Source organism: Schistocerca gregaria, chromosome 2, assembly GCF_023897955.1.
Source record: "Schistocerca gregaria isolate iqSchGreg1 chromosome 2, iqSchGreg1.2, whole genome shotgun sequence".
NCBI lineage: Eukaryota > Metazoa > Arthropoda > Insecta > Orthoptera > Acrididae > Schistocerca > Schistocerca gregaria.
The window spans coordinates 370,626,437-370,654,072 of record NC_064921.1 but is presented as its reverse complement, the minus strand read 5'-3'; the positions used below and the strand labels follow the sequence as shown (position 1 = coordinate 370,654,072).

Sequence of the window (27,636 nt, the reverse complement as noted above, 5' to 3'; positions counted from 1 at the left end):
TTATATTCGGCTGGGCGGGGTGGGGGGGGGGGGGGGGGAGGGGTTGCGGGAGGGGGGGGGGGGAGATCCAGTACGTAACGACAGCCCAACTGTGAACTACGTGAACGTTGTTGTAGACCTGCTGCAGTTCTTTATGGTTTATCTCTTTTCCAATGTCAGTGTCGTCTTACAGCAGCGTAATTGCACGTGTCCAAATGACACAAACGTGCTACAGTAGTTTCAGCGGCATGGTAGTACCTCACTTGGATGTGATAGCCATCAAATTCGCCCTATCTGGGAACCTATAGGATACAACTGGGCGTCTGGTCCGCGCCTTCAAACCACCGGCTCGTAATTTAGGGAAATTGTGGAACCTTTGTGTCTACATCTGCTGTCACATACCTTCGGGAACCACCCAGGGACTGTCGATCCATGCCACGCAGAGTCAGCGCTGTATTGCGTTCCAGAGATGAACTATCACGCTGTTAACCAAGTCGTAACGTTTTGGCTCATCACAGTACGAAAGAGCGAAAAGTACTCTCTGCCAAACACAATGTAGTGAATGCAGGACATAAATGTGGTCCAAAATATAAGTAATGACAATAAATAATAGAGTTCGTGTACAACTGTCGGTGCACGGTGTACGAATTCTTGTGATCCTTTGCCAGCTGTTGCTGCCGTGGAGGGCCACGCGCTGTCTGCTTCTACCTGGGGCTGCCCTACTCGCAGACAGCGGCCAGTGCGCATGCGCGTCTGGGAGAGCAGCTGCACGTGCCCGGCGCGCCTCCGACGTCTCAGTAGCGGGGATGCTGGCGCCGCGGGCTGCCCGGAGCTAGCAAGTGCCGTGTTGCGCCGAGCTGCCGAACTGAGCTGTGCGTCCGCTGCCGTACCGTGCGCTGCGGGAAGCGGGGCGTCGCGTTGTTGTCGAAACCATGGATACCGGAGGGGACGGCGGCGGCGGCGGTGGTGGCGACCCACTGCAGGACATCGACTGCAACATCGTGCTCGTCGGCGACTCCAAGTGCGGCAAGACGGCGCTCGTCGAGAGGTTCGTCTCGGACAAATTTGTCGAGGTGAGTAATCATGGTGAATTGCATCTGAACAGTACTCTTTATGTCTGTCTGTTGACCAAAAATAAAAGAGAAAGGGCAGTGTTTCTTTTCCTCAGCTACCTAGTTCCAATTGTCGTAGTTATATAGCAATATATGTTGTCCTTTATGATATTGTAAATATTAGCGTATATAGTAACGAACTAATGATACAAGACCGTGACGTGAATTTGATTTTTCGTGTAAATGGGCATAGGAGTTGGATTTTTAATAAATGGTATGAGATGTCAAAGTTAAACGAGACAAAGGCAGGAGAAGCTTGTAGCAGCTGTACTGACAAGGGAACCCCCCCCCCCCCATCGCACCCCCCCTCAGATTTAGTTGTAAGTTGGCACAGTGGATAGGCCTTGAAAAACTGAACACAGAGAAAACAGGAAGACGTTGTGTGGGACTATGAAAAAAACAAGCAAAGAGTAGTCCATGCGCAATATAGGCAACATCAAGGATAGTGTGAGCTCATGAGCGCCGTGGTCCCGTCGTTAGCGTGAGCAGCAGCGGAACGAGAGGTCCTTGGTTCAAGTCTTCCCTCGAGTGAAAAGTTTAATCTTTTATTTTCAGAAAATTATCCGTCCGATGCGAGGTAAGTGCGCCGTAGTATGGGGACGGCAAGTGAAATAATTTGTGAAAAGATTCTATGATTTTGCGAAGCTGCACAGGTACACAGAGCAGTATTGTTTACGTGATCGTGTGTCAATTATCAAAGTTCAGGCACTCAACAATAATCAACTTCGCTCTCCAAATTTCCAGGACATGTTCATATTTGCTTGGACATATACAGGATTTGACGGTCTACACACGGAAAAATTTGAAAACGTTAAAAACGTATGTTTTGACAGAGCACAGGGAAAACTGTGCGACTGTGAAACTGTTGCATTCATTTGTTGCAGTTTATGTGACAAACTCTTATGTTTTCATCACTTTTTTGGGAGTGATTATCACACCCACAAGAAAACCTAAATCGGGCAAGGTAGAAGAATCCTGTTACCCATTCGCCAAGTGTACAAGTTAGGTGGGTCGACAACATATTCCTGTCATGTGACGCACATGCCGTCACCAGTGTCGTAAAGAATATATCAGACTTGTTTTCCTGTGGAGGAATCGGTTGACCTATGACCTTGCGATCCAATGTTTTCGGTTCCCATTGGAGAAGCACGTCCTTTCGTCAACTAATCGCACGGTTTTGCGGTGCGGTCGCAAAACACAGACACTAAACTTATTAAAGTGAACAGAGACGTCAATGAACGACCGGACAGATCATAACTTGGCGAAAATAAACTTTTCATTTAAGGGAAGACTTGAACCAAGGACCTCTCGTTCCGCAACTGCTCACGCTAACCACGGGACCGCGGCGCTCACAACTCATATTATCCCTGATGTTGCCTATCTTGCACATGGACTACTCAGTTTGTATATTTTGGTTTTTTTTCATAGTTCCACACAACTTCTTCCTGTTTTCTCGATTGATCTGTGTTCAGTTTTTCAAGGCCTATCCAGTTTGCTAACTTATAACTAAATCTGATGGGGGTGCGATGGGGATGTTCCCTTGTGAGAGCGATAGTGCAGTAATGAACGGTTTTGCTTCGTACCGAGAGCTCCTGGCTACCTGTACCATTTACTCCGAACACACATGAATTTGAATCTGTACACATACCAGTTCATTGCGTAATAATTCTTAACGTGTCAACTGTATCCGTACACAAGATGTACAATATAGACGATAGACTTGTTACAGCCTTCCTCAAAAACTATGTCTCCAAATTTTTTTCGAAAGGGTTCAGTAAAAACAATATGATCCTTCTTCCAAAGATACTAATTCGGTTCATTAAGGTTCTCTGTTAATCTGCCATATGTGCTGTACAAACTAACATGTTTTCTGTCCAAGCAGCATGTCTCTGAAGTTACTCTATAGCTTCCATGCGGACTACTTGAAACACTGGAACAGCTTCGTAGAACAGTTTGCCTAGTGTCTTGTATGCAACTTTCTTAATAGTATCACACCATTTTACCAGAGCACAGCCAACGAATCTAACTCATCAATTCGCTTTCCTGATTTCGCTAGCGATTTCCATTGTTAATTTCGTTTCATATCGTTAGGTGTGTAATCTACCTGACAGGCTCCGCAGTATGACCACTAAACACTATAAATTTTTGGAAAGCTGCCAGCCAGTACAGAGAGTGAAAGCGGTCCTTCATTCTTTCACCATCAATCAGCGACGCCAGCACCTTCTAGTAGACAATAGTATCTCCAAAGATCGATTTTGGACTGTTGCGGATCCTAACTAATAAGTCGTTTATGTGTAGTCGGTCATCCTTGTGGCATACTCATTTTTGCTTCTGTTTCAATCAAATATACTTTTTTGAGTAGGCAATAGTGGTTCTTCACCAAACTATCGAAAATTTTAAGACCGGTCCCGTACCTCATAGATATTCCGTGTGACTCCACCTTCGTTAGCAGTCGACAGTATCGTACAGTTCAAAAGGCTCTGAGCACTATGCGACTTAACATCTGTGGTCATCAGTCCCCTAGAACTTAGAACTACTTAAACCTACCTAAGCTAAGGACATCACACACATCCATGCCCGAGGCAGGATTCGAACCTACGACCGTAGCGGTCACGCGATTCCAGACTGAAGCGCCTAGAACCGCACGGCCACACCGGACGACAGTACCGAACACTCTTCGGACAAATAAGAGCGATGCGTCTGTTATTAGAAATTTGGCGTGTTTGACGAAGCAAACACACAAAGTATGAGGCCGGTAGGACAAGCAGGTAACAAAGGGACCTAGTGAGACAGCAAAGCGGTGAGTGGCTGGACTAGCGAGATGACCTGTGTCTCCAGCCGTCGAAGCGTTCCTAATGGTGACTGTCCATGAATCATTCCTGACAAAGTCCTTTCCTATTTTCATCGAAATAAAATTAACGCCAATCTTTTAATTTCTTACGAAACTTTGTTCTGAAAAGTTTACGCAACCTTCATTTCGCATCACCTAAATGGGATTCACGGTGTAAAGATACACAGTTTTATTTCATAAGATGAAAAATGGTTCAAATGGATCTGAGCACTATGGAACTCAACTTCTGAGGTAATCAGTCCCCTAGAACTTGCAACTACTGAAACCTAACTAACCTAAGGACATCACACACATCCATGCCAGAGGCGGGATTCGAATTGCGACCGTAGCGGTCGCGAGGTTCCAGACTGTAGCGCCTACAACCGCTCTGCCACTCCGGCTGGCTCATAAGATGACTAAAATACGCCGTTATATCTTGCTGCACTTAAGCTGACAATTGACAGACCTCTTTTACTTCCGTATCCAGAGTATCAGTAGATTAATTATATAGATTCATTACACAACAACACAGAGTATGTATAAATATGGTGATTTCCGCACAAAGCATTCCACAGTCCACCAGTCCCTTATCTTGACTGAGTATTTGTGCAGTGAGGAGCTCAGTGACTTACTTATACCTTAATATAAAAAAGGCTTCTGAACGCGTTAGATGTCGCATTGCGGAAGACTCGATCATCGGAACTGCCAAGGATTTTCGGTACGTGAGAGGACCAGTACGGGCTGAACTCAGCCTCGTGATGCTAGTTGAGGAGGTAACTGACAGAGTCGTAGCGGCTCCACGGTCTGGAAAGTCCGCAACAACCGCGGGGAGTGCGGTGTGCTGACCATATGCCACTCCACACCGCATCCGTAAGACACAGACGACATGGCGGCCGGTACACATCCCTTGGGCCTACATGACCTGGAGGAAGAACTCGTTTTGAGCGCGTGTGTTATGATGCCATCACACACTATATAAAAACCATAGATTGTCCAGGACATGTGCTCAAGACGATTAATTCTTTTTCCCCTAGGGGGAAGATATGCTTTGTCAGGAAGCGCAGATCCTGCGACATCACAAAAACCGGTACTGGCTGCATGTCACAGGGTTCTGTTCTCGGACCCGTGCTGCACCCTATCTATATCAGTGACATTCCCAAGCAGGTGGGAGGATAAATCGCCAAGTATGCCAATGACAATGCGTGGTTCAAGCGGTGATAGAGCCTAACCTCCATATTGAGGTGCCTCTGGAGACTTTTGGACAAAGTAACTCAATGCTGTACTGTCTGCAGGTGAAAATCAATCCTAACAAGAGCCAGACCATTCTGTTCACCACCAAACTCAAGATCCCCAGTCGTCAACTCACGGTTGGTGGCAAGCCATACCTTACCGTAGCCAAGAGATTGACATGGAGGTCGCACATAACCTGTGCAGTCAACACTGATTGTGGCCTATTTTGTCAGTTATACACACTCCTCAAGAGCGATGCGCTATTAGAAAATGCAAAACTGGCAATCTGATTCCTATCAGACATCTCTCCATGTTTTGTAGATCGGAAGTTTGGTCACTGGTCGCCGAGAAACGCTTGAAAAGACTGCAAGCTATTTAAAACAAAGTTTTCCGAGATATGGCGGGCGCTCCTCACTATGCTCTCAACACATACACTAGGCAACACTCAGGGCAACCATCCATGTACCAAATAATTTAGAGGAAATGCATCAGTCTTAATATTAAAAAAATCTTGTTGGCCCTATAATCTCATCAGTTCACTAGGCCAAGAAACCGAAAATTCGCTTCATAAACGACGAAAGATAACTCCCACACTATACTTTAGGGACTGACACACATCCAAGGACTACATTTTGCTAATTATCTATAGCACAGTCCGATGTCAGACGGACATAGTATCCTGTGGAGCTTCTGTTTGTTTACAAAACCAATAGCTTACGGAAAATAGTCATTCACCCTCCAGATCGGATTTCTTTTCGCGGCCCAAGCCTTTTAACTTATTTTTAGACTGTTAGTTTATCAGATACATTTCAAGTGTATTTACAATGTGTGGTACTGATTTTTTTGTATGTAATGCCTTTGCTTCTCAGAATATTTACTGATAACTGTTGCAGCTATTTTGTCTAGAAACTGAAGAAAGACGATAATTTTAGCCACACGACCGCACGCCGTATTATTTGACATTGCTTTTATTTGGAGATAACGAAATCTGTTCTTCACTTTGCTTACAGCTGCTAAGAACTACATGAAATTACGAAAGTTATTTAAGAAATGTCCTGTGAGCAACTAGAATGAGATACCTTGAACATTTTAAGAGAAGTTACTAGTGTTAAGTGGCAACGCAGCGTTCCATTTCGAGTGCTATAATGAGGAAGTACTAGTATGGGCTTTTGTGGTATTGCAGAAAATTAACCTTCTAAAACAACTCTTGGAAAAATCCAACAGAGGTTTCACAGCAGACTAACTCTGAAGCGTACCTGTCATTTACAAGAATGTACTGTCAAACCGTATCCCCCAAAACACTCAATACGAAAGAGTGGACTTCCACGTTCTAATTCTATTTTTTCGAAATGTTTTTCGATATAATTAGTCAATAGCGTCTTTACAGACGACTGTTAGAATGAAAGTTTTAACTACTACAAACAACAGGCGTTTCGGGACACATTGCCCTTCTTGGATAAGTGTTGTTTCTTTAATTATATATTTATTTTTAACGCTGTCACGACCGCGTTTCTCGGTGTTCAATTTGAGAACAATATGACATTTCGAATCCTCTTTGGCTCTTCAGAGTCGTTGGCGGTATTTGGAAGCCACTTTGGCTTGAGAGTTTCTAATCACTCTTAGTCGTAGTTATCTTCCCGTTAGATAAGCAGCGTCACCGTATGGATCTGCATGTCTCCCATCTGCAATTCTGTGTATGTGAAATCTCTGCTTGTCATATTTGGTAACACAGTTTAACGTAAGTGTGGAATATCCTAGAGGTCTCTTCAAACGCAGAGACTTCTTAGCGCGTTCAGCTCTCGGTTCATTCGATGAACGTATCCCATCTATCGTAATATAGTCGGTTTCACAACTGCTGTGAACAACGGCGCTGTACTGTCAAGGGAGTTGTTCGGCTGCTGATTCCGTTCTCCCACAAAACAACTACGAGGGGCGTTCAGTAAGTAATGCAACGTATTTTTGCTCTCGGCCAATTCCGGTAGAAAAAATGCGGAATTTGTTGCGGAACATCGTGGAACATTCCCGCTTCATCCACTATAGTTTCATGAATTTCGATAGGTGGCGGCGCTATACATAGACTTCAAAATGGCGTCTATAACGGAGCTGCGTTCCAAGCAAAGAGATGTAATTGAGTTTCTTTTGACGAAAAACCAGAGCTTCGCAGATATTCAAAGGCACTTGTAGGCAATGGAGAGCTGGCAGTGAACAAAAGCATGATGTGTCGTTTAGCGAGGCATCTGTCATCATAGCAACAAGTCCCGCACAACAATGCAAATAAACTTTTCCCTTTCTTGACCACGCAAGACCTTACACAAGTCTGCGCGACCGAGAGAAGGTCACAAAACTTCACCCAGCCTACAGCCCATATCTCGCCCGTTCTGCCTTCCATATCTTTTGCCCAATTTAGGATGCACTTCCGCAAAGCAGTGCGTGGATGATGAGGCAGGATGTTTGTGCTGAAAGACGTGGGCTCCGACGTCGACTAGTAGAATGTTACCCTCTGCGTAAGACAGTCGCGTTGAATGGAGATCACGTCGAGAAATAGGGTTCTGTATCCGAGTGAATGCGGAATAATATGGTGTATTGTAATCCTAAATGAAAGAAACTTGCTTCCAGATAAAAATGTGTTGCACTAGTTACTGAACCCCCCTCCTATGAAAGACAACAAGCACTGCATCGGGAAATCGGGAAGTCATTGGTATTCGTGGACGGAGGTAGCGAACGTGTCCCTAAGAGAGAACCTCTGAATGATTGTTCGAAAAAATACGAAGAAAACGCATATGAAACTGAATGTTTTGTTTGGTCTTAGGTGTGCTCGGATGCCCAAATTGGTTTAAGTAAGTGCTAGAGATAAGCGTGAGCACTGGGCTCGAACCGGCCGCTGTGACCGAGAGGTTCTAGGCGCTGCTGCTACGGTCGCAGATTCGAATCCTGCCTCGGGCATTGATGTGGGTGGTGTCCGTAGGTTAGTTAGGTTTACGTAGTTCTATGTCTAGGAGAATGATGACTTCAGATGTTAAGTCCCATAGTGCTTAGAGCCATTAGAACCATTTGAATGGGTTCGAATACCAATGAAACACGAAGAAACATGAAGAAATATTGTAAGACGTCGTGGTCTCCTGACCTTCATTGCTTACATATTCCGCCCTCACAATCATATTCTGCACATCAAGACGCTTCATTCGAACCCGAACTCGATAAGAGAAAGTCAGTGTTGTATGAATTCATGTAAACGATATGCAAATAACAAATGCGCACCGGGGTTGAAATACTCTAGGCTCGCGTACACACATACATTCCAGACACGACGGTCACGGGAGCTTTTAGTTCGAGAGAGGCAGACCACACACCGGGAGGCCGGTCCCTTGAGAGGACGAGTCAACCTCGGCCGTCCGTGGAGCAAACAGCGTGTGCCCAAGTGAAAGGGGGAACGACCCCGTGTTCGGCTAAAAGCAAATTCCGCTACATTGTATGGGAGCGTCCAACCTACGCGTTCTTTACACATAGAGCGCAGTTTCAGAGATTTTCACAGGGAGACAGCAAACACCAAACGCTGATACTACAGATTTCCGGATTGATTGCCTTAAACGAAACGTCATTCTCCCGTTTTAGAAGATCAATGGTGATTGGCAGACGATATTTGTGACGCCTTAAGCTGAAGGAGTAATGGAAGAGACCGAAAGATACACCCCTTCACGTCTGGCGTGGAGAGGCGTCGTTCCGTTGTCGCTCTAGGAGCGAGGAACAAGTCTGTCCTCAGTGCTTCACTGGAAGAGCACCTCTGTCGAGAGCGAATCGAAGTGCAACTCTATATTGAGTTGCGATTAAGCGTTGTTCACTGTGTTGGCCGACACACTTATTGGACGGTGTGGACAGAGTTATAGTTAAACGCCTGCGAGCGAATTTTTGAGTGGCATCGCGTTGGACTGGTTATCTGACCGGTGTAGCCCGCCAATGGTTAGACTAGGGGCGAATAGGAATCGTTGACTTCATGAGGGCGTAGGGAGAGTTTGATTGGCGAAGGTCAATCCAGATAGAGCGAGAGTTATCTTATTTGTCAGCAGCGAGCGGCGCAGACAGCAGCCATCGCAGCTTATGGTATTGGGCGCTACAGCTGTTGCGAACCCCCTATTTCCTCCACAACAGTACACTTCAGTGCATTTCACACTCGACAGCCTCGACCGTAACTAGCAACATTCTAAAGGATAATTATTCAAGTTGAGTAGGCGCGCCTCTCAGCCTTTCTGCCAATTGAATAACAATCTTAAACTTTGTATAGAAATTTCATTAGCGAATCCTATCCTTGAGAGGTAACTTCATATTCCGAAAAGAACCAGGATATAACTTGTTCAATTCATAACTAAAAGTGCCATTGTGATTTCTCAGAATTTTTGCAAAATAAATAATAATTTTCGTTAGTTTCATGTTTTATCTTACACTGACTAGCACTACTCCAGTGCCCAAGTATCCCACTAGTTGCGTGAGAAATTTTGTGAATTTTTGTGTTATTTCCTTACAGCGGACGGCTACAGAAGATATTTATTACTGAATGTTTTTGAGGCATTTCTCTTTAGAACGTTAGGAGCGTCTGTCTGACTTCTGTAGTAGTGTGTGGGTGGAAATTGCATCTTGCAGGAGCCACAGAGTAAAGGGTACATCTGAGATTAATCCGTTGCGCAGAACAATAGAATAGCAGATCAACCCCACACACCACAGAATATTAACTATTAATGGATTTTCTGAAATGACTTAAGAACTATGTAGTGCAATGATTTCATATCCATTGACTACACTCAGACAATTACAGTGAATTTATTTCAGTTGAGACCAGACTTTGTACCAGTATCGTTGATTAAATTCTAATACTCTCTGTAGTACGTTATGGAATAAGGGGATTTGACGCTGTTGCTGGTAGTCTGTCCAACGGACGGGGAAGCTGAACACCTACACTTATTTTCGCTGTTTGTTATGCGTACTCTATTACCCAGAAACCGGTTTTATTGTCTCCATTTCCTCTTATCATCGACAGTCACACAAACAAAACACGACACTGCTGTAGAAACCGACTTATTCCAGAGAGTGGAACTTCACTGTTACTCATCTGTCAGGGCAGAGAACTCATGCCGCAGACAGGAGCCCGCTGGAGTGCGGTCGGCACCGTGCCCTACTGAATGTAAACACATCAACTGCAGCCGGACACGGAAGTCTACAGCACGAGCTAGTGCTGCTTTTCCAGTTGTGTCCTGGTGCAACTGCGAAAGGAAGACGTGCTTGCATTATGGCTATTTCTGCAAAATCCTCGTGTTTTCGGATGCTTCTGCTGTCGTAGCATACGTGCGTTCAAGCGAACCCACAAAAGGAAGTGAAAATTAAGAATCAAGCATATTTTTCACGATCTCGGGGTCATTACGGACGGAACACCACGTCTAATGGGAAGTGGTAGGAAAGAAAATAAGGCTTTTTTGAGGAAAGTACCCCTGCACTCACCGAATTCGTAAGGAATACCACTCAATTCTTAACTGTGGAGCGGTAAGAGTGTGTACCATATTTCTTAAGGGGAGGTTTACTATCATTTCGTTCAAAAAATTGATTTTTGTTTAAATTGCATTTTTGGATCCATAAAAGTGTTTAGAATCCAGTCTTGAAACGGTTTTTCCGATACGGAACGGATATGTTCGTTATTCGCGGTTGAATAAAAAAATGCATCTGCCTAAAATCGACCTTTCTCACGCTCCAGTTTTTTTTTTCCTTCGGAGGATGGGTTATTGTACCTGTGCTTGTTAGGAAACACACAATATTCAAATGAAAGTTTGAACGCGTGTGTCTGGAAGTTACCCCCTAAGCATTTGCATTCTGGTGCGAAGACTAAAGACTGCGACCCACCTGGCAGTGAGCAGCTTCAACGAAAGGTATTCAGCAATTCTAAAGTCCATCACAACGATGGACGTCACCCGGAGACTCTATTCAACTCAGTTCTCCCAGCATTCGGACGACCACCGGATTCAAGAGGCCGAAAACTGCTTGTCACCGGCCGTACGAGCGCTTCTGGAGCAGCGCAGGATGGCCCAGATGAAGCAGAACGCACTCTTTGGGGAAGATGAAGGACTAGTTTATGGACTCGGAATAGCAGATTTAACGTACGTTGCATAATACTGCATTTATGTGTAGTCAAAACATCAAACGCGTTTATCTCGAAATGACTTTTTTTTTTAATCGTGTGGTATGGTATCTTCAAATCTACTGAACCGATTGACATGATTCTTTGTTTCCGACGAAGCTAACTGAATTATCTAGGAGTTGTACCACTTTTATTCCGATCCAGTAACTATAAATGTTTTAGTTGGCCGACGAAGTCGAAAAATCGAAGAAAAGAACACTTTTCTGCAAATGGCAGCCATTTTGTTTCCTATGGTCCAAATAACGTAAGCGAGATAGAAGTCCTAAAGTATCTTATATACTTCGCTAACGTCAACTCAATTTTTATTTCAGACGAGCCGGCTGACAGGTGACATACCGCGCGTGGAGGTCTACATCGAAATTTTGTTTCGTTCCGACGCCACTTCCGCCTTTATTCTTCGACATTTCCGGTCTAAAAAATTCCAGTTTGTAGAGGAAATATCAATAAACATCTTGATCAAATTTGACATTGATATCTATAATACATCCCGAGGAAAATATTCTCAAAGAACATACTTTTTCCGGGCCAAAGATAGTAAACACCCCCTTAAACTTCAGTGATCCATCGTTCGTCCAGGAAATAAAACAGCTACACATGGAATAGTGAAACGGATACATGATCGGAATGAAGACAGCTCAGCAAGATCATTATGTCAATCGTAATGGGGTGGTACCAGAAGCGAAGGCATCGAGGAGTGTTTCAGCGTAGTTTGATAGGACCGCTTCTGTACACAATAGGTACACAGCTTTCCATTAAAATTGCAACACGAGGAAGGATAGCAAACAACTTATACAGCACAACAAGATGAATAGTGCTTAAGTTTGGAAGTGGTTTGAGATATACATATTGCCAAATGCAATATATGAACTGGCACACCCAGCTCAACAGTGGCTTTAAGCTGTCCGGGCCTCAAGTTGAACTGAACTTGGATGACAGATATGGGTTCATCTTTCGATTCTGTTTGAACAGTATTGTAGAGTTCGTGAATCATAGTGTCACATGCGTGATAGCGTCTCAGTATTACGACAACTCATGACCAGGTGTTTTCAGTAGCTGAGGGATTTGAAAAACGTGCTGACCAGAACAACACTCGAACACACTCTGTATCAAAATAAGGCAGGACAGCAAGGGCAACATACAGTTTTCCGGTATCTTGTTGAAAAGTAACGCCACAGAGACAGGTCACAGCTTCCATCTTAACCTGACATTTTTACTATCTGATGTCCATATTACCGGCTAAGCGAACCAGATGTAATCCTATGTTGTTCCTAGCGGCGTCTCATACCGCTACTCGAAGCGCTGGTCAATGCAATATGTCACAGTTAATTATTCTAAGAGCCACCACCCAGGGATACATCTATCGTAATGCTGCACACGGAATTACGATTCGTGTGAAAAGACGACGTGGTGCTACTTCTGCGCCCAGTGTTGTCACTGTCAGTGAGTCTCTGTTTTCTGCTGCATCAAAGGAAGCCGCAACAGAGGCTGACATGCTGCCAGTCAGTGGTGCTTCAGAAATCATTGCACCCGCCACGTGATTACTTGTGCTGCAAACAGGCTCTTTATCTGCATTAACGTACGTGACGTGGCTATATGAAACTGCGCAACTGAACGAGCGATAAGTGTATCCTATCGGGCGCTAATCATTTTGGGCCACTGACAGCCTACATGGGGTTGAGTACCTCACGTCGGGTCGTTTTGTTCCTACATGGAGTTGTGTATGGTACTTCTGAGACCAAAAAGTCCATATTCACGTGGCAGTTATGGGGTCATCACAGCACTGTCTGCTCGTACCCAACGAAACATTAAAAATGCGATTCTTAAGTAACAAAATAGCAGTCCCAGCCGTCTTCGTGGTGTTGCCATCTGACGGAGAGCAGCTTGCATTGGTGGTCTGGGGTCTGGCGGATGACGTCTGTAGCCATGTAATGCCTTTCACAGTCGACCCAATTGTGTGATAGGCGACTTGTTACGAAATATATAGCCTTGCAGAAGATCAGCAGGTTGGCATGTGACTCTAAACGTCTGTCCAGGGTGATTTACGTTGGAATGAATGTAGCCGTCAGAGAGGCAATTTCCAGGCTCAGATGCAGTGGAGGAATAATAAGGAAACGTAATTCACTCGTGAAAGAGGTTCAACCTGTAACTGAATATTGTTTGTACAAGGGCGTGCTTAAAAGTAATCGCCTCTGAATATTTTACGTGGGAATTCTTAAAGCTTTTTAAATAAAGCAAACATTATTAACATTCTACATCTTCATTCTTCATATCTACATATTTATTGCTCAATACGGCAACCCTGACGACGAACACGTTTCTCAAAAGGAGAGACCAATTTGTTCATACCGTCATTTTAGAATGTTTGACTTTGCTGTTGATACCACAATCCCACCGCTGCTTGCATCGAGTCATCACTATCAAAGTGAAGTCCTCGAAGCTGTTCTCTAAGTTACCGAAAGAGATGAAAATTAGAGGCAGCCAAGGCGCGACAGTATGGGCGATGATCCATGACAGTGAACGCAATGGTCGGATTCTTGCAGATGTCGCAGTACCTGTGTGTGTTCTGGCAGTGTCATGTTGAAGAGAGGGTTCTCCACTTGTGGAGTGACTTCAGAGTTCGAAACTCGATTACACTACACTGTTTGTCGCGCACCGACGCTGCTACGTTACACAACGCCATGTTACACGCCACAATTGAGAGCTCTCAAGCGGCAGAGCTATGAATATATATATTAAGACTAAAGATATATAATAGTAATAACGCGTCTTTTATTTAAAAATCTTTAAGAGTTTCACATAAAAAATTCGGAGTCACTACTTTTCAGCTCTCCCTCGTGGTTCTTGGGCCCTAGTTCGGTTGGATTAACGGAGAAGATAAAATCAACGTACACCTGTACGATTCGTCTCGGATTCATTTAGTCAGCGTGACAGTGTCAGAGAAATGCCCACGTACTACAACGTGTGACGAAAAATTTTAATACCCTATCAAATATGTCGCATACTGACCACGACATTATAATCAGAAAAATTTGGTTAATACACATTAGGTGATAACTGGCAGAGTACACGTGTAGATGTATATCGCTTGCAAGTTCAGATCTACGCTGATCCCTATTTAACAACGATATCTTTCTAAATAATAAGGCATTACTTCATATACACTGAAGACCATAATACCTGGTACACCTGCTTAATATCGTGTAGTGCCCCCGCGAGCAAGCAGGAGTGCCACAACACGATGTGGCATAGACTCGACTAATGTCTGAAGTAGTGCTGGAGGGAAATGACGCCATGAATCCTGCAGCGCTGTCCATAAATCCGCAAGAGCACGAGAGATAGAAGATCTCTTCTGAACAGTACGTTGCAAGACATCCCGGATGTGCTCAATAATGTTCATGTCTGGGGAGTTTGGAGGCAAGCGGGAGTGTTTAAATTCAGGAGAGTGTTCCTGGAGTCACTGTGTAACAACTGTAGACATGTGGGGTGTCGAATTGTCCTGCTGGAATTGCCCAGGTCCGTCGGAATGCACAATGGACATGAATGGATGCAGCTGAAGAGAAAGGATTCTTACGTATGTGTCACCTGTCAGAGTCGTATGTAGACGTATCAGGGGTCCCTCGTCACTCCAGCTGCACACGCCGTACAATATCACAGAGCCTCCACTAAATTCAACAGTCCCGTGCTGACATGTGGGGTCCATGAATTGATGAGGTTGTCTCCATACCTGTACACATCCATCCGCACGGTACAATCTGAAACAAGACTTGCCCGACCTGGCAAGGTATTCCCAGTCATCAGCAGTCCAATACCGGTGTTGACAGGCCCAGGCGAGACGTAAAGCTTTATGTCATGCAGTCATCGAGGATACACGAGTGGGCCTTCGCCTCCGGAAGCCCATATCGATGATATTTCGTTGAACGGTTCGCACACCGACACTTGTTGCTGGCCCAGCATTGAAATCTGCAGCAATGTGCTGGAGAGTTACTCTTCTGTCACGTTGAACGATTCTCTTCAGTCGTCGTTGGTCCTGTTGTAGGATCTTTATCCGGCCGCAGCGGTGTCGGAGATTTGATGTTTTACCAGATTCTTGATATTCACGGTACACTCGTAAAATTGTCGTACGGGAAAATCCGCACTTCATTCCTACTTCGGAGATTCTTTATCCCATCGGTCCAACGCCAACTATAACACCACGTACAAACTCACTTAAATCTTAATAACCTTCCATTGTAGTAGCAGTAACCGATCTGACACCTGCGGCAGACTTGTCTTATATAGATGTTGCTGCCACAACATCCTTTTCTGACTGTTTACTTATCTCTGTATTTGAATACTCATGCCTATACCAGTTTCTCTAGCGCTTCAGTGTATAAAACTGTATAATTAATTCGCTTTAACAGTAGCTCAGTTAGTCGATAGTAACGATGGCAACATTTAGCTTTTACAGCATCAATTCTCACTTCGGGGAAGCAAACATTTTACGCATATTAACGGCGTCACTAGTACTCAACCCGCTTGCGTTTTTGAGCCTGGACCAAGACCTCTGATTTCTTTACTGCCCCCTTTCCTCACAGATTTCACATCCAGCAGCCGCACCCCTCAATTGGTTAAATAGTAAAACCACATATTTCCCCGTTAGTACGTCGATTTGTTCGCAGCATTTACTACTGCAGTTAAATCTGGGCCAAAAGATGGCAAACGAACAAAATGAGCGAAACGCAGATACTGGTTCAATTGGCTCTAAGCACTATGGGACTTAACATCTGAGGTCATCAGTCCCCTAGAACTTAGAGCTACTAAAACCTAACTAACGTAAGGACATCACACACATCCATGACCGAGGCAGGATTCGAACCTTCGACCGTAGCAGCAGCGCGATTCCTGACTGAAGCACCTAGAACCGTTTGGCTACAGCGGTCGGCTAGAATCATTCACACCAATGGAAATATAGCACTTTGTTTCTACACTAGAAAGATCTAGACCTGTGTGACCAGGTAGGTTTTGAGCCACCATCCTCAAGAACACAAACTTAGCGTCTTAATCACAGGGCCACTGTTGCTGAATGGGCGAAAACTATAACGTCCAGATTCCCTTACCCACTGATTAATAATTTTAGGTTTAAAATGTGGAAATAAATAGGAAATATCCCCCTTATTTTACAAATTAAATGTTATTATTAAAATTTCAACCAACTATATTGATAAAGTCAATAATTACCTTCTCCAAACAGAGATCACGCACAAACTCCCTTCTTGTCAGCGATGATCTGTGGCGGTGTTTGACGCTGAAGTTCTTTCTTTTCTTTTAGCATGAAGTCTCCCTCACGGTCGGTTAATCATTGTCATAATTGGGAAATAAATTTTTCTGTGGTACCTGATGCATTGTTAGGGGCATTTCATCATTCTCTTCTACTGCAGATTTCCAAATTTAGTTCTTTTCTAATATGTACTCTTCTTAGTGGCGAGTAGCGTAGAAACTGATAATAGGATCGTTTAGAAACGTCACAGTTTTCTGGTTTGAAGGGTTATCAATCAGGGAAATCTTGAAGTGCCTTGGTCCGGATTCGTATACAGTATGTGAACTATCCTGAAAGCACCATTTGTCAGGCTGTAATGAAGTCCCACATTAGTTGAGGCAAATTAATTTTAAACTGCACCTTTTATTAATTCTCTACATAAAAATTATTAAAATTTAGGCATTAGTGATATATCTTAACGAGTCTACAGTACCCCCTGCATAAAATTCTACTATCTGAGGGTCTTAGAATCAAACGATCATAGAACTTCCAGTACACCATTTGTCTGATTGCGACCTCATGCAAAAGAACCGGCGAAATGTGTGAAAAGTTGACCGACACCTGAGGTTCCGTGAAACGCTGGTGTTCAACATATTTTCTGTGTTACTTCGTGACTGACTACAAACAGATGGTTTCTTCAGTCATCACCATGAAACTTTGTCTTTCCACTCTTAAACAGCTGACGCCATTGACACACAACTCTTTCAGTCTTCAAGCTCGTGGCGAATACAGCATAAATTTTGCCATAAATGTCAACGTTTCGTCATTAATCGACACTAAGAGAGGACTTCGCATTTGGCGGGATTTCCAATTGCCACATTCTTTTTGAGCAGCTACCTGTAGGCGAACGAGACGTTTCCTGGTTTTCTCAGTATCATAGATTCTAACTAACCACACTGACCTACTTGGTGATTCAGTGTATCGATTGTTTCGTTGTCGCAGATACTGCCAGTGCTATGCAGAAACCAAGTTAGCTCTGTAATACTTTTACGATCGACCTACACATGAGAGAAGGTGGAATAAGATGGTGAAATTTTTTCCGACTAATTGTATGAACTTACATATTTCGCAATAGGAGCGTAAGACGAGACGGGACGAATCGTCTTGCAGCTGCCATTGTAAAATTCTGTCACTTCCTTATCAAAGAAATTTATGTACAGTGGAATGATTTGCGATCCTGTTTCCAGACCATTTTTAAACGAAATGAGAGCAACTTTTTTAAACAGGTGGCACAACACGTTCGTTGTGGTGCCACTAGAGAAATCCGAACAGAGCTATTATTTGTTCAGAAACTGTGCTGGCTCAGTTTAAAATTTGTTCCGGGTTCTCCCATACAACAATACAGTTCGTATGGATACGTTAAAAACTCGGTCGCAATTACTCGTGATGGCAGGGGTGGGTCACTACAGACGAAAAAGGAGGAATGCTTTTTTTAAAAGTAAAGTTTGCAGGATACTCCACTGTAGAGCACCAGAAGCGCATTTCTGCATCCATTGTACACCCTCCACTCGACAACAGAATGATTTTAATAACTTTGGTTCTTTGTTTCTCTCGAGTGGTGTCATTTCTGCATAGATCAGCTCCATTCCTAACCATGCCAGCCCCTGAGGTATTCTGTATAAAATTGATATAATCAACATTGATCCTGCCCGTCTCTCTGCTTGTTCACAGAACAGCGTTAGTCCGTTATCTGATTTCTGCCTGCATCCAGTCGCACGGAGAGAGCTCAGATATCGTCGCCATGAGCAAAACATCCGAATAGTCTTCCGCTGGCTGATCTTTTCTCTTATTTTGAACACTCGATCTGAAGATGTATTTTTTTCTTTCTCTTATCCCTTTATACCGCATCGATGTTGGGTCGACATTGTAGTTAACTAATTTGGCGTGGTTTAGTTTAAATGTTACTCGGATGCTCTTCGTGTCACCATCCCGTTAACTGAGGATGGAATATTCGTATCCTGACTGTCTGCTTGTAGTGTTATTCAGTTGCAAGTGGGCGAGAGTTTACTACACGTTAACCCCGTCGTTAAGCCGCTGGGCGGATTCGATGAGGCGCCAGCGCACCTACCAGTCCCGGAAGGCGCTCTAACACGAACGACTATCCGGGCGGGTGAGCTGAAGTAGTACAAAGAATTTATTTCAATCTCTTCAGTTAGCTTAACTCACTGACAGTAATCATAATCTCATCTTCTATGTCATTTGCTAGGTGATCATATAATAACAGTTTTTTATCTCACAGCACTTGCTGATGTTTTTGAGCAAAATACAAGCCTACGAAATAATGCCTCATGTTTCCCTAGACATTGTGATGAGTTTACGACTGTAGACAAGCACAACGTAAGTATCCAAGCTCGTCGAATGTTTATGAACGAATCACAGAGTTGTGATTTTACAAACGTGCATCGCACACGCATCCACGCACATGCTACGTAGACGATACTTTCGTTTTTTGGTCTCAAGGAAGTGAGAATTTGAACGACATTTTAGAACATCTGAATTCAGTCCACCCGTATATCTGTTTCACAGTGGAGGTGGAATAGGATGGCTGTATTCCCCACCTTGATGAGTTGGTCAGCAGGGTGGTTGATCGTGCGTTGGGGCGTGCCATTTATCTGAAGCCTTCTCACACTGACTTGTATTTGCTGGCTGAAAGCTGTCACCACCCAATTTTGTTCACAGGGGCCATGTCATTTCGGACTCTGAGAATTTTCTAGATGAGTTAGCAAATCTCGGGGTCAACTTTCGTCAGAACGGTTATGTTGAAAGACAGATCAGATGTGCGTTGCGCTATCGACAACTGTTCACCGGGTCAGTGATGATAATATCGATGTATTAGCAAAGTCTACGAGCTTTTTGCCTTACGCAGGGAGAATTTCGACCAGAATTGGTCGTATTTTGCAGAAATATGATGTGAAATGCGTTTTTCGACCACCATCTAAAAGTAGGATCCTGCTAGTTTCTGTAAACGATGATCTTGGTTTGCATAAGACGGTTATCTGCCGCATCCCTTGCAGTTGTGGCATGTTGTATGTTTGTCAGACTAACAGGACTGTGGAGGACTGGTGTACTGAGCATCAGCATCGCATACTCTCACAACAGCCGAGTAAAACCGCCATTGGAGAACACTGTCTTGGCACCTGTCATCCTATGGAATATAACAACACAGAGATTCTGGCATGCATTTCCAGCTTCTGGGATAGTGGGATTAAGGAAGCAGCTTAAATTTAACTAGCAAGTAACGTTACAAACAGTGATAGTCATTTTTGTATTGAATTCTGCTCTCTCTCAATTGCCAAAAGAATAAAAAATTTAAATAAACAGAGGAACAGAGTTAACGCTACCTCGCCCGTTGACTATCGATAACTTCTAATGTCGGTAATGTTTGGTTTGTGATGGCGCTAGTGTTCACAATGTGTGTGTGTGTGTTTGTGTCTGTGTGTGTGTGTGTGTGTGCTCTTTCCGCAGTTTCTCAGCAAACCTAAGTTTTAAATTGTCTTATACAGCGCTTCCTTACTGCAGTTCTGACTTGGAAATGGAAGGATGTTTTCATATCGAACTAGCGGCGTTCGTCAACGAAGTCACCCTGCTGCATTTCTTTAAGTTACTTAGAAACAAGTTCTCTGGTCCACTTTGCTATTTTTGTTCACCGATTCCGGTTAACGGAGTGAGGAGGCAATGTAGCAATACCGAAGGGGAATCTTCCCGGCAAGTATACGTGTTTGGGCTGGGGAAATAACAAGCTTAGCAATATTCTGAAGGGCGTAGCGACGTGAGAGTAGTTTCCTGTTATCGCGCTGATCCCCTGACGCGGGTGTGCGCCAGCAGGCGGCGCCTCCTCCCGCCCCTAATGGCCCGGAAGGACCCGAGCCGAACCGGCTCAGCTCTTTAGACGCGCCGCCTCCTGAATACCCAACAAGCGCCGGCGCGTCTTCGGGTCTGTGTCCACCGGCAGCTCGCAGATAAGCCTCGACAAGCTGAGAACAAGGAGAAAAGGGCAGCAAAAGGAAAAGAAAGAAAGACAGACCAACAAGTGGAAGTTAAAGGAGGTCAAGTAACACGAGTTGCCAAATAAATTAATAAGAGCTCGTACTGATCCCCCGTGGTTCCCAAATCCCGTCAGAACACTCTTACAATTCCGGGTTTCAGGACAGGACCCTTCTTTGGTTAAAACTTCCGGTTGAGAAGCCGTGGTAGATGTATAAAACTGCTTCGTGATGCTTCAAGCATTTCAGCACGCTGGAATAGAAAAGCACCATAATAATTTTAACGGAAAAGAAGAAAATTTGAAGGTGTGTAAAATATAGACGTCGACTTTGGCCAACAGAATGACAATCGATTATTTTTGTCGCGAATTAATTCCAGCCACACAGTCGACGTCACGTGACGTACGGCGGTGCCCTCTATGCGCTGTATAAATGCGAGAGCTCCTTAAGCCTTAGGGATGGTAGCCTTTTTATCTGGGAAGACGTCTCCTGCACTTGAAGACGAAACGTCAGAAAGCAGTTTTATACATCGACCACGGCCTGTCAGCCCAGAAGTTTTAACTGAAGAGATCAGAACACTGTTGCGGGAGCAACGAAAAAATGCCAAATTTGAAAGAATGCAAAATCCCCAACATTGGCGAAGTTTTATAGTAGCTCGAAATTTAACGCGCTGTTCAGTGCTAGATGCTAGTAATAGTTTCTACAACAAAACGCTGTCTTGGAATCTACCAGAAAACCCGAAGGGATTCTGGTCACATATAAAGTATACTAGTGGAAAGACGCAATCAGTACGTTCACTGTGCGATAACAATGGAAGTGTTACTAATAGTGCTCGAACCAAGGTTTTCCGATTACCTTCATCAAAAAAGGCAAAGTAAATATCCCAGAATTCGAATCGTGAACAATTGCCAGCACGACTAACGTATACATGGATATCCTAGGTGTAACGAATTCGCTTAAATCACTTAATAAAATCAAGGCTTCCGGTGCAGATTGTATACCACTTACTTTGCTTCAAGAGTATGCTGATACAATAGCTCCATACTTACCAGTCATATAGAACCGCTTGCTCGACGAAAGGTCCGCACCTAAACCTGGAAAGTTGCACAGGTCACGCCAGTACTCAAGAAAGGAAATAGGAGTAATGCGCTGAAATAGAGACTCTTAGGACGAATGTCGATTTGCAGTAGGATTTTGCAACATGTATTGTGCTCCAACACTGTGAATTACCTGGAGTAAACGATTTATTGACAAATGGCCAACACGAGTCAGAAAATATAGTTCTTACGAATCACGACTAGTTCACTATAGTCAAGAAGTAATGGATCCTATGGACACGTGATGTTGAATTGGTTCGATATTTCTAGATTTCCGTGAAGGCTTTTGACACCGTTCCTCACAAGTGACTTCTAATCAAATAGCACTCCTACGGAGCATGTCTCAGTTGCGCGACTGAATTCGAGATTTCCTATTACAAAGGCCACAGTTTGTAGTAACTAACTGAAGATCATCGAATAAAACACAATTGACACCTTGCTTCCACAAGGAACTGTTAGAAGCCCTCTGCTGTTCCTGATCTATATAGACAATTTAGGAGACAACCTGAGGAACCCTCTTAGATTGTCTGCAGGTGATGCTGAATTTTTCGTCTTGTTAAGTCATCAGATGCTCAAAAACAATTACAAATTGATTTTTACAACATATCTGTATGCTGCAAAAAGTAGGAATTGACTCTGAATAATGAAAAATGTGAAGTCTTCCACATGAGTTCTGAAAGACATCAGTTAAATTTTGGTTATACGATAAATCACACAAATCTAAAGGCTGTGAATACAGATAATTACTTAGGGATTCCAATAACGAATAAATTCAATTGGAAGGATCACATACATAATGTTGTGGGGAAAGCGACGCAGAGACTGCGATTTATTGGCAGAACACTTAGAAGATGCAGCAGGTCTACTAAGGAGACTGCGTACGCTTGGCTTGTACGTCCGCTGCTGGAGTACGTCTGTGCGGTATGGGATCCTCACCAGATAAAATTGACGGAGGTAACCGAATAAGTTCAAAGAATGGAAGCTCGTTTTGTATTATCGTGAAATAGACGTGACGGATACGATGCGCGAATCGGGGGTGACAATCACTAAAGCAAAGACTTCTTTCCTTGCTGCACGATCTCCTTACAAAACTTCTGTCACCGACTTTTCCTTGCCAAAGGAAAAAAAATATCTTCTTGGCGCCCACCTACACAGGTAGAAATGATCATCTTGATAAAATGAGATAAACCAGGGCTCGCATGGAAGGATATGTGTCAGCTTTTCCTGTACGCTCTTCTAGAATGGAAAGGTAGAGAAATAGCTTGAAGGTAGTTCGATGAGCCTTCTGCCAGGCATTTAATAGTGGATAGCAGAGTAATCAGATAATGTAGAATAAGAAGCATTTTTCGTTATGTTTTCGTCGGTATTCCCCGGTATTAAGGATATCGAGATTAGTCGCATATTATGTCGTCTTGTGTCTTCTTCTTTTTCCTGCTCTTATGTGGCATCTTCACAGGGTCGCCATAGTATTCAGGATTTGGAGTGTTGGTGGTAGAGCGTGGCTAGATATCTTCCTGTTGCCAACCCCCGGAGTTTTACGCACACCATTTGTGTGCGCCAAATATTGTTCCATGTGAAAGCATGTAAACGTGTTTCGAAGTGTATGTGAATCGTGCAACGGAGGCCGGACGTGGGTACCACCACCGTATTTATCTAGTTAGGAAACCGCTTAACATCCACTTTGAGGCTGGCCGACACAGCGGCCGGCGAAGTTAATTTGCCGAGTAGATGTGAACCGAAGCCGGCTCGCCTTCCTGAACCCCCGATATGATGTGCTAACGCGTGCAGCTAAGCGAAAGGGTAATCCGGACGTCTTGTGAATCTGTGGGGTAGTTATACTTTTCATTCCTGCACAAAGAAGCAGTCCGACACCTTACTCATCTCTGTGTAAAGTAATCGGATAAATTCCACCGTTGTGTACACGTTGCCCGTTCAAATACTGATTTCCTGCGTAACTTCGAAGCGTTTTTCCATACGTTTAATGAACACAACAAATTCACATAACACACATTTTAGTCATCAATAATATGTTCTCCGTCGACGTTAACAGCAGTCTGCCTCAGCTAGGGTAACTTTTCGATTTCGCGCCTGTCATTTTGGTAGTGCATTTTCACCCCGCAAAGAAGTTCCTTGAATGCTGTTCGACAGAACATCTGAGGACACAATATCAAGTGAATAAGTTGCATGTCTAATGTCCTCCCACCCCAATTCCTGTGTAGTGTGTTTTGTTGTTCTAGTGGAATGTGGGCGAACATTATCGTGGAGTAGAATCGCTTAACACGATCTTCCTGGTCATTGTTCTTGGATTGCGTTTGCAAGACGTCTTTGTTGTTCACAATAAATGTCAACAGTGATGGTTAGACCTCGGGGAAGCAATTTGCAGTACACCAAACCGCTGCTGTTCCACCAGATGCGTAGTATTATCTTTTGTGGATGCACGCAGTTCTTTGTACAGGGAGTTGCTGCTTTGTTTGGACCCAACCATTCCTTTATTTTTCCTTATTTTAGCATGAGGACAGCTCTTCTCCCCGCCATTAACGATACAGGATAGGAATGGTCTGTTTGTTCAGGAGCCAATTGATGACGAGCAAGCGGAGATGCACGTATGGTCACCGGCTGAGTTTTGTGATTTTAGCTCAGAGCATGGGGTACTCATAGGCTCGATTTTTGAACTTTTCCCACTGTATGCAAATGTAGCACGATGGTGGAGCGATCACAGTTCTTTACATTTGTCAGTTCTCGAGTGTACTGACATGGATCATTGTGGGTTGATGCTTTTAAACTGTATTCATCAAACTCCGAAGGTTTTCCTGAACGTGGAGAGTCACTAATGGCAAAAAGTCCTGCTTAAAACGAGAAAACCTCTTTCTTGCGATCTCTTTCCATGGCATTGTCCCAATACACAGCGAAAATGTTTCTGGCTGCCTCTGCTGCCGTCACCACTCTTCTGAACAAGAAGAGGACAATATGTCGGAAATCTTTCCATTTCTCCAGTTGGCACCCCATTTTCTAGCATCCACAGCTACACTCACTATCTATACACGACAAAATGACAATATGTAAACTCAAACAACAGTAAACTAGAAATAAAAAATTACGAACCAAAACCCCGTAGCAATCGGAATACCAACATGCAAAACAAAAACGCTTCAAACTCTTGCAACTTATACACTTCTGGAAATTGAAATAAGAGCACCGTGAATTCATTGTCCCAGGAAGGGGAAACTTTATTGATACATTCCTGGGGTCAGATACATCACATGATCACACTGACAGAACCACAGGCACATACACACAGGCAACAGAGCATGCACAATGTCGGCACTAGTACAGTGTATATCCACCTTTCGCAGCAATGCAGGCTGCTATTCTCCCATGGAGACGATCGTAGAGATGCTGGATGTAGTCCTGTGGAACGACTCGCCATGCCATTTCCACCTGGCGCCTCAGTTGGACCAGCGTTCGTGCTGGACGTGCAGACCGCGTGAGACGACGCTTCATCCAGTCCCAAACATGCTCAATGGGGGACAGATCCGGAGATCTTGCTGGCCAGGGTAGTTGACCTACACCTTCTAGAGCACGTTGGGTGGCACGGGATACATGCGGACGTGCATTGTCCTGTTGGAACAGCAAGTTCCCTTGCCGGTCTAGGAATGGTAGAACGATAGGTTCGATGACGGTTTGGATGTACCGTGCACTATTCATTGTCCCCTCGACGATCACCAGAGGTGTACGGCCAGTGCAGGAGATCGCTCCCCACACCATGATGCCGGGTGTTGGCCCTGTGTGCCTCGGTCGTATGCAGTCCTGATTGTGGCGCTCTCCTGCACGGCGCCAAACACGCATACGACCATCATTGGCACCAAGGCAGAAGCGACTCTCATCGCTGAAGACGACACGTCTCCATTCGTCCCTCCATTCACGCCTGTCGCGACACCACTGGAGGCGGGCTGCATGATGTTGGGGCGTGAGCGGAAGACGGCCTAACGGTGTGCGGGACCGTAGCCCAGCTTCATGGAGACGGTTGCGAACGGTCCTCGCCGATACCCCAAGAGCAACAGTGTCCCTAATTTGCTGTGAAATGGCGGTGCGGTCCCCTACGGCACTGCTTATGATCCTACGGTCTTGGCGTGCATCCGTGCGTCGCTGCGGTCCAGTCCCAGGTCGACGGGCACGTGCACCTTCCGCCGACCACTGGCGACAACATCGATGTACTGTGGAGACCTCACGCCGCACGTGTTGAGCAATTCGGCGGTACGGCCACCCGGCCTCCCGCATGCCCACTATACGCCCTCGCTCAAAGTCCGTCAACTGCACATACGGTTCGCGTCCACGCTGTCGCGGCATGCTACTAGTGTTAAAGACTGCGATGGAGCTCCGTATGCCACGGCAAACTGGCTGACACTGACGGCGGCGGTGCACAAATGCTGCGCAGCTAGGCGCCATTCGACGGCCAACACCGCGGTTCCTGGTGTGTCCGCTGTGCCGTGCGTGTGATCATTGCTTGTACAGCCCTCTCGCAGTGTCCGGAGCAAGTATGGTGGGTCTGACACACCGGTGTCAATGTGTTCTTTTTTCCATTTCCAGGAGTGTAAGTGACGGTGGAAGGAGTGTAGTGTGCCAGATAAATCAGCGGAAAAACAATGGAAAAGGATGTAATTCCGCGTTTGAGGTTGTAGAAACTTTATTGTATTTGTATCGGTTAGCTCGTTATCAGCTCCCTTACATAAATGTGTGACGATGCATTGTAATAAACGGGGCTTCAAAATGTATTTTAAAAAAAATTACGGAGAATCGCTCCCAGTACCAGCACTCACTTGCGGCGTTTGGGCAGCTAAAGAAGTCATCCGGATTGACCTGACATAATTGCAACATTTGCGCTTCGGCCTCGAGCCGTCGATTTTCGAATGGGTGTAAGCAATCTCGAAATTCATCGGGCGGTCATATTTGTCGTGATCAAAATCACCAGTAATGTGTTGATAGCTCACCCCTCAGTATATAAAATTGAAGGCGGATCACTGCTTTCAGCTGCAGTAGGTCATTAAGCGGTATCAGTGGCGACAAACGAAAATGTGTACCGGCCTGGGATTCGAACACGGGATCTCCAGCTTGGTAGACAGGTGCGCTAACCACTGCGTCATCCTGGACGCAACGTTAATGCATCTGCACGGATTATCTCGGTACGCCTCACGACAGATGCACACTCCCATCGAACGACACCTACCCGCGGTCCCTGTCCGTTATAGTCCTGTTCACGACTTAGAGGTTCCCACAGGAGGTTGGCCCTATTGATGCATTCACACTGAAGAAAGTGGATCCATTGCCCAGCACAGTGTTTGTTCCTTCAAAAGAACAGACACTAAGCAGATTCAGCAGCTGTTCAACACTATATGTAAATTGATGGGGTATCTCTGCTATCAGCTGCAGCGTGACATTAAGCGCAATCAGCGGCAACGAGCGAAAATGTGTACTGGACCGGGATTCGAACCAGATATCTCCTCCTTACTAGGCAGGTACGTTAACCACAGCACCATCAGGGACACAGCTTTATCACAACTGGGCGGATTATCTAGGTACGCCTCATGACCGATCCACACCCCCATCGAGCGGCACCCGGGTTCGAATCCCCGTCGGGTACACATTTTCGTTCGTCGCGGCTGATTCCGATTAATGTCACGCTGAAGTAGGTAGCAGTGATCACCCTTCGATTTACACATAGTGTTTCACAGCTGCTGGACCTGTGTGGTGTTTGTTCTTTCTAAGGAAAAGATACTGTGCATTCAAATGTTCCGCCAGTGGTTTTTATTCATTTATTTATTTATTTTTTACACTGCCCTATCCAGTGTGATATGCAAGTCTTCGACAATCACAAGCTCCACTTCTCTTGCGACTCTCATTTTTTCACTGAAAGATTTCTCTTCTTCGTTATTC

At 44.7% G+C, this 27,636-nt stretch overlaps 1 protein-coding gene across 1 annotated transcript in view; it reads left to right on the top strand.

Annotated features, from left to right (window-relative positions):
- The first annotated feature begins 775 nt into the window (after positions 1–775).
- LOC126319774 (ras-like GTP-binding protein Rho1) overlaps positions 776–27,636 on the top strand; it is a 275,497-nt gene continuing 248,636 nt past the window's right edge. The window contains exon 1 of the mRNA XM_049993520.1: positions 776–1,052. Coding sequence (XP_049849477.1) covers positions 912–1,052 — 141 coding nt within the window. The 5' untranslated portion in view covers positions 776–911. The remainder of the gene's footprint in view (positions 1,053–27,636) is intronic.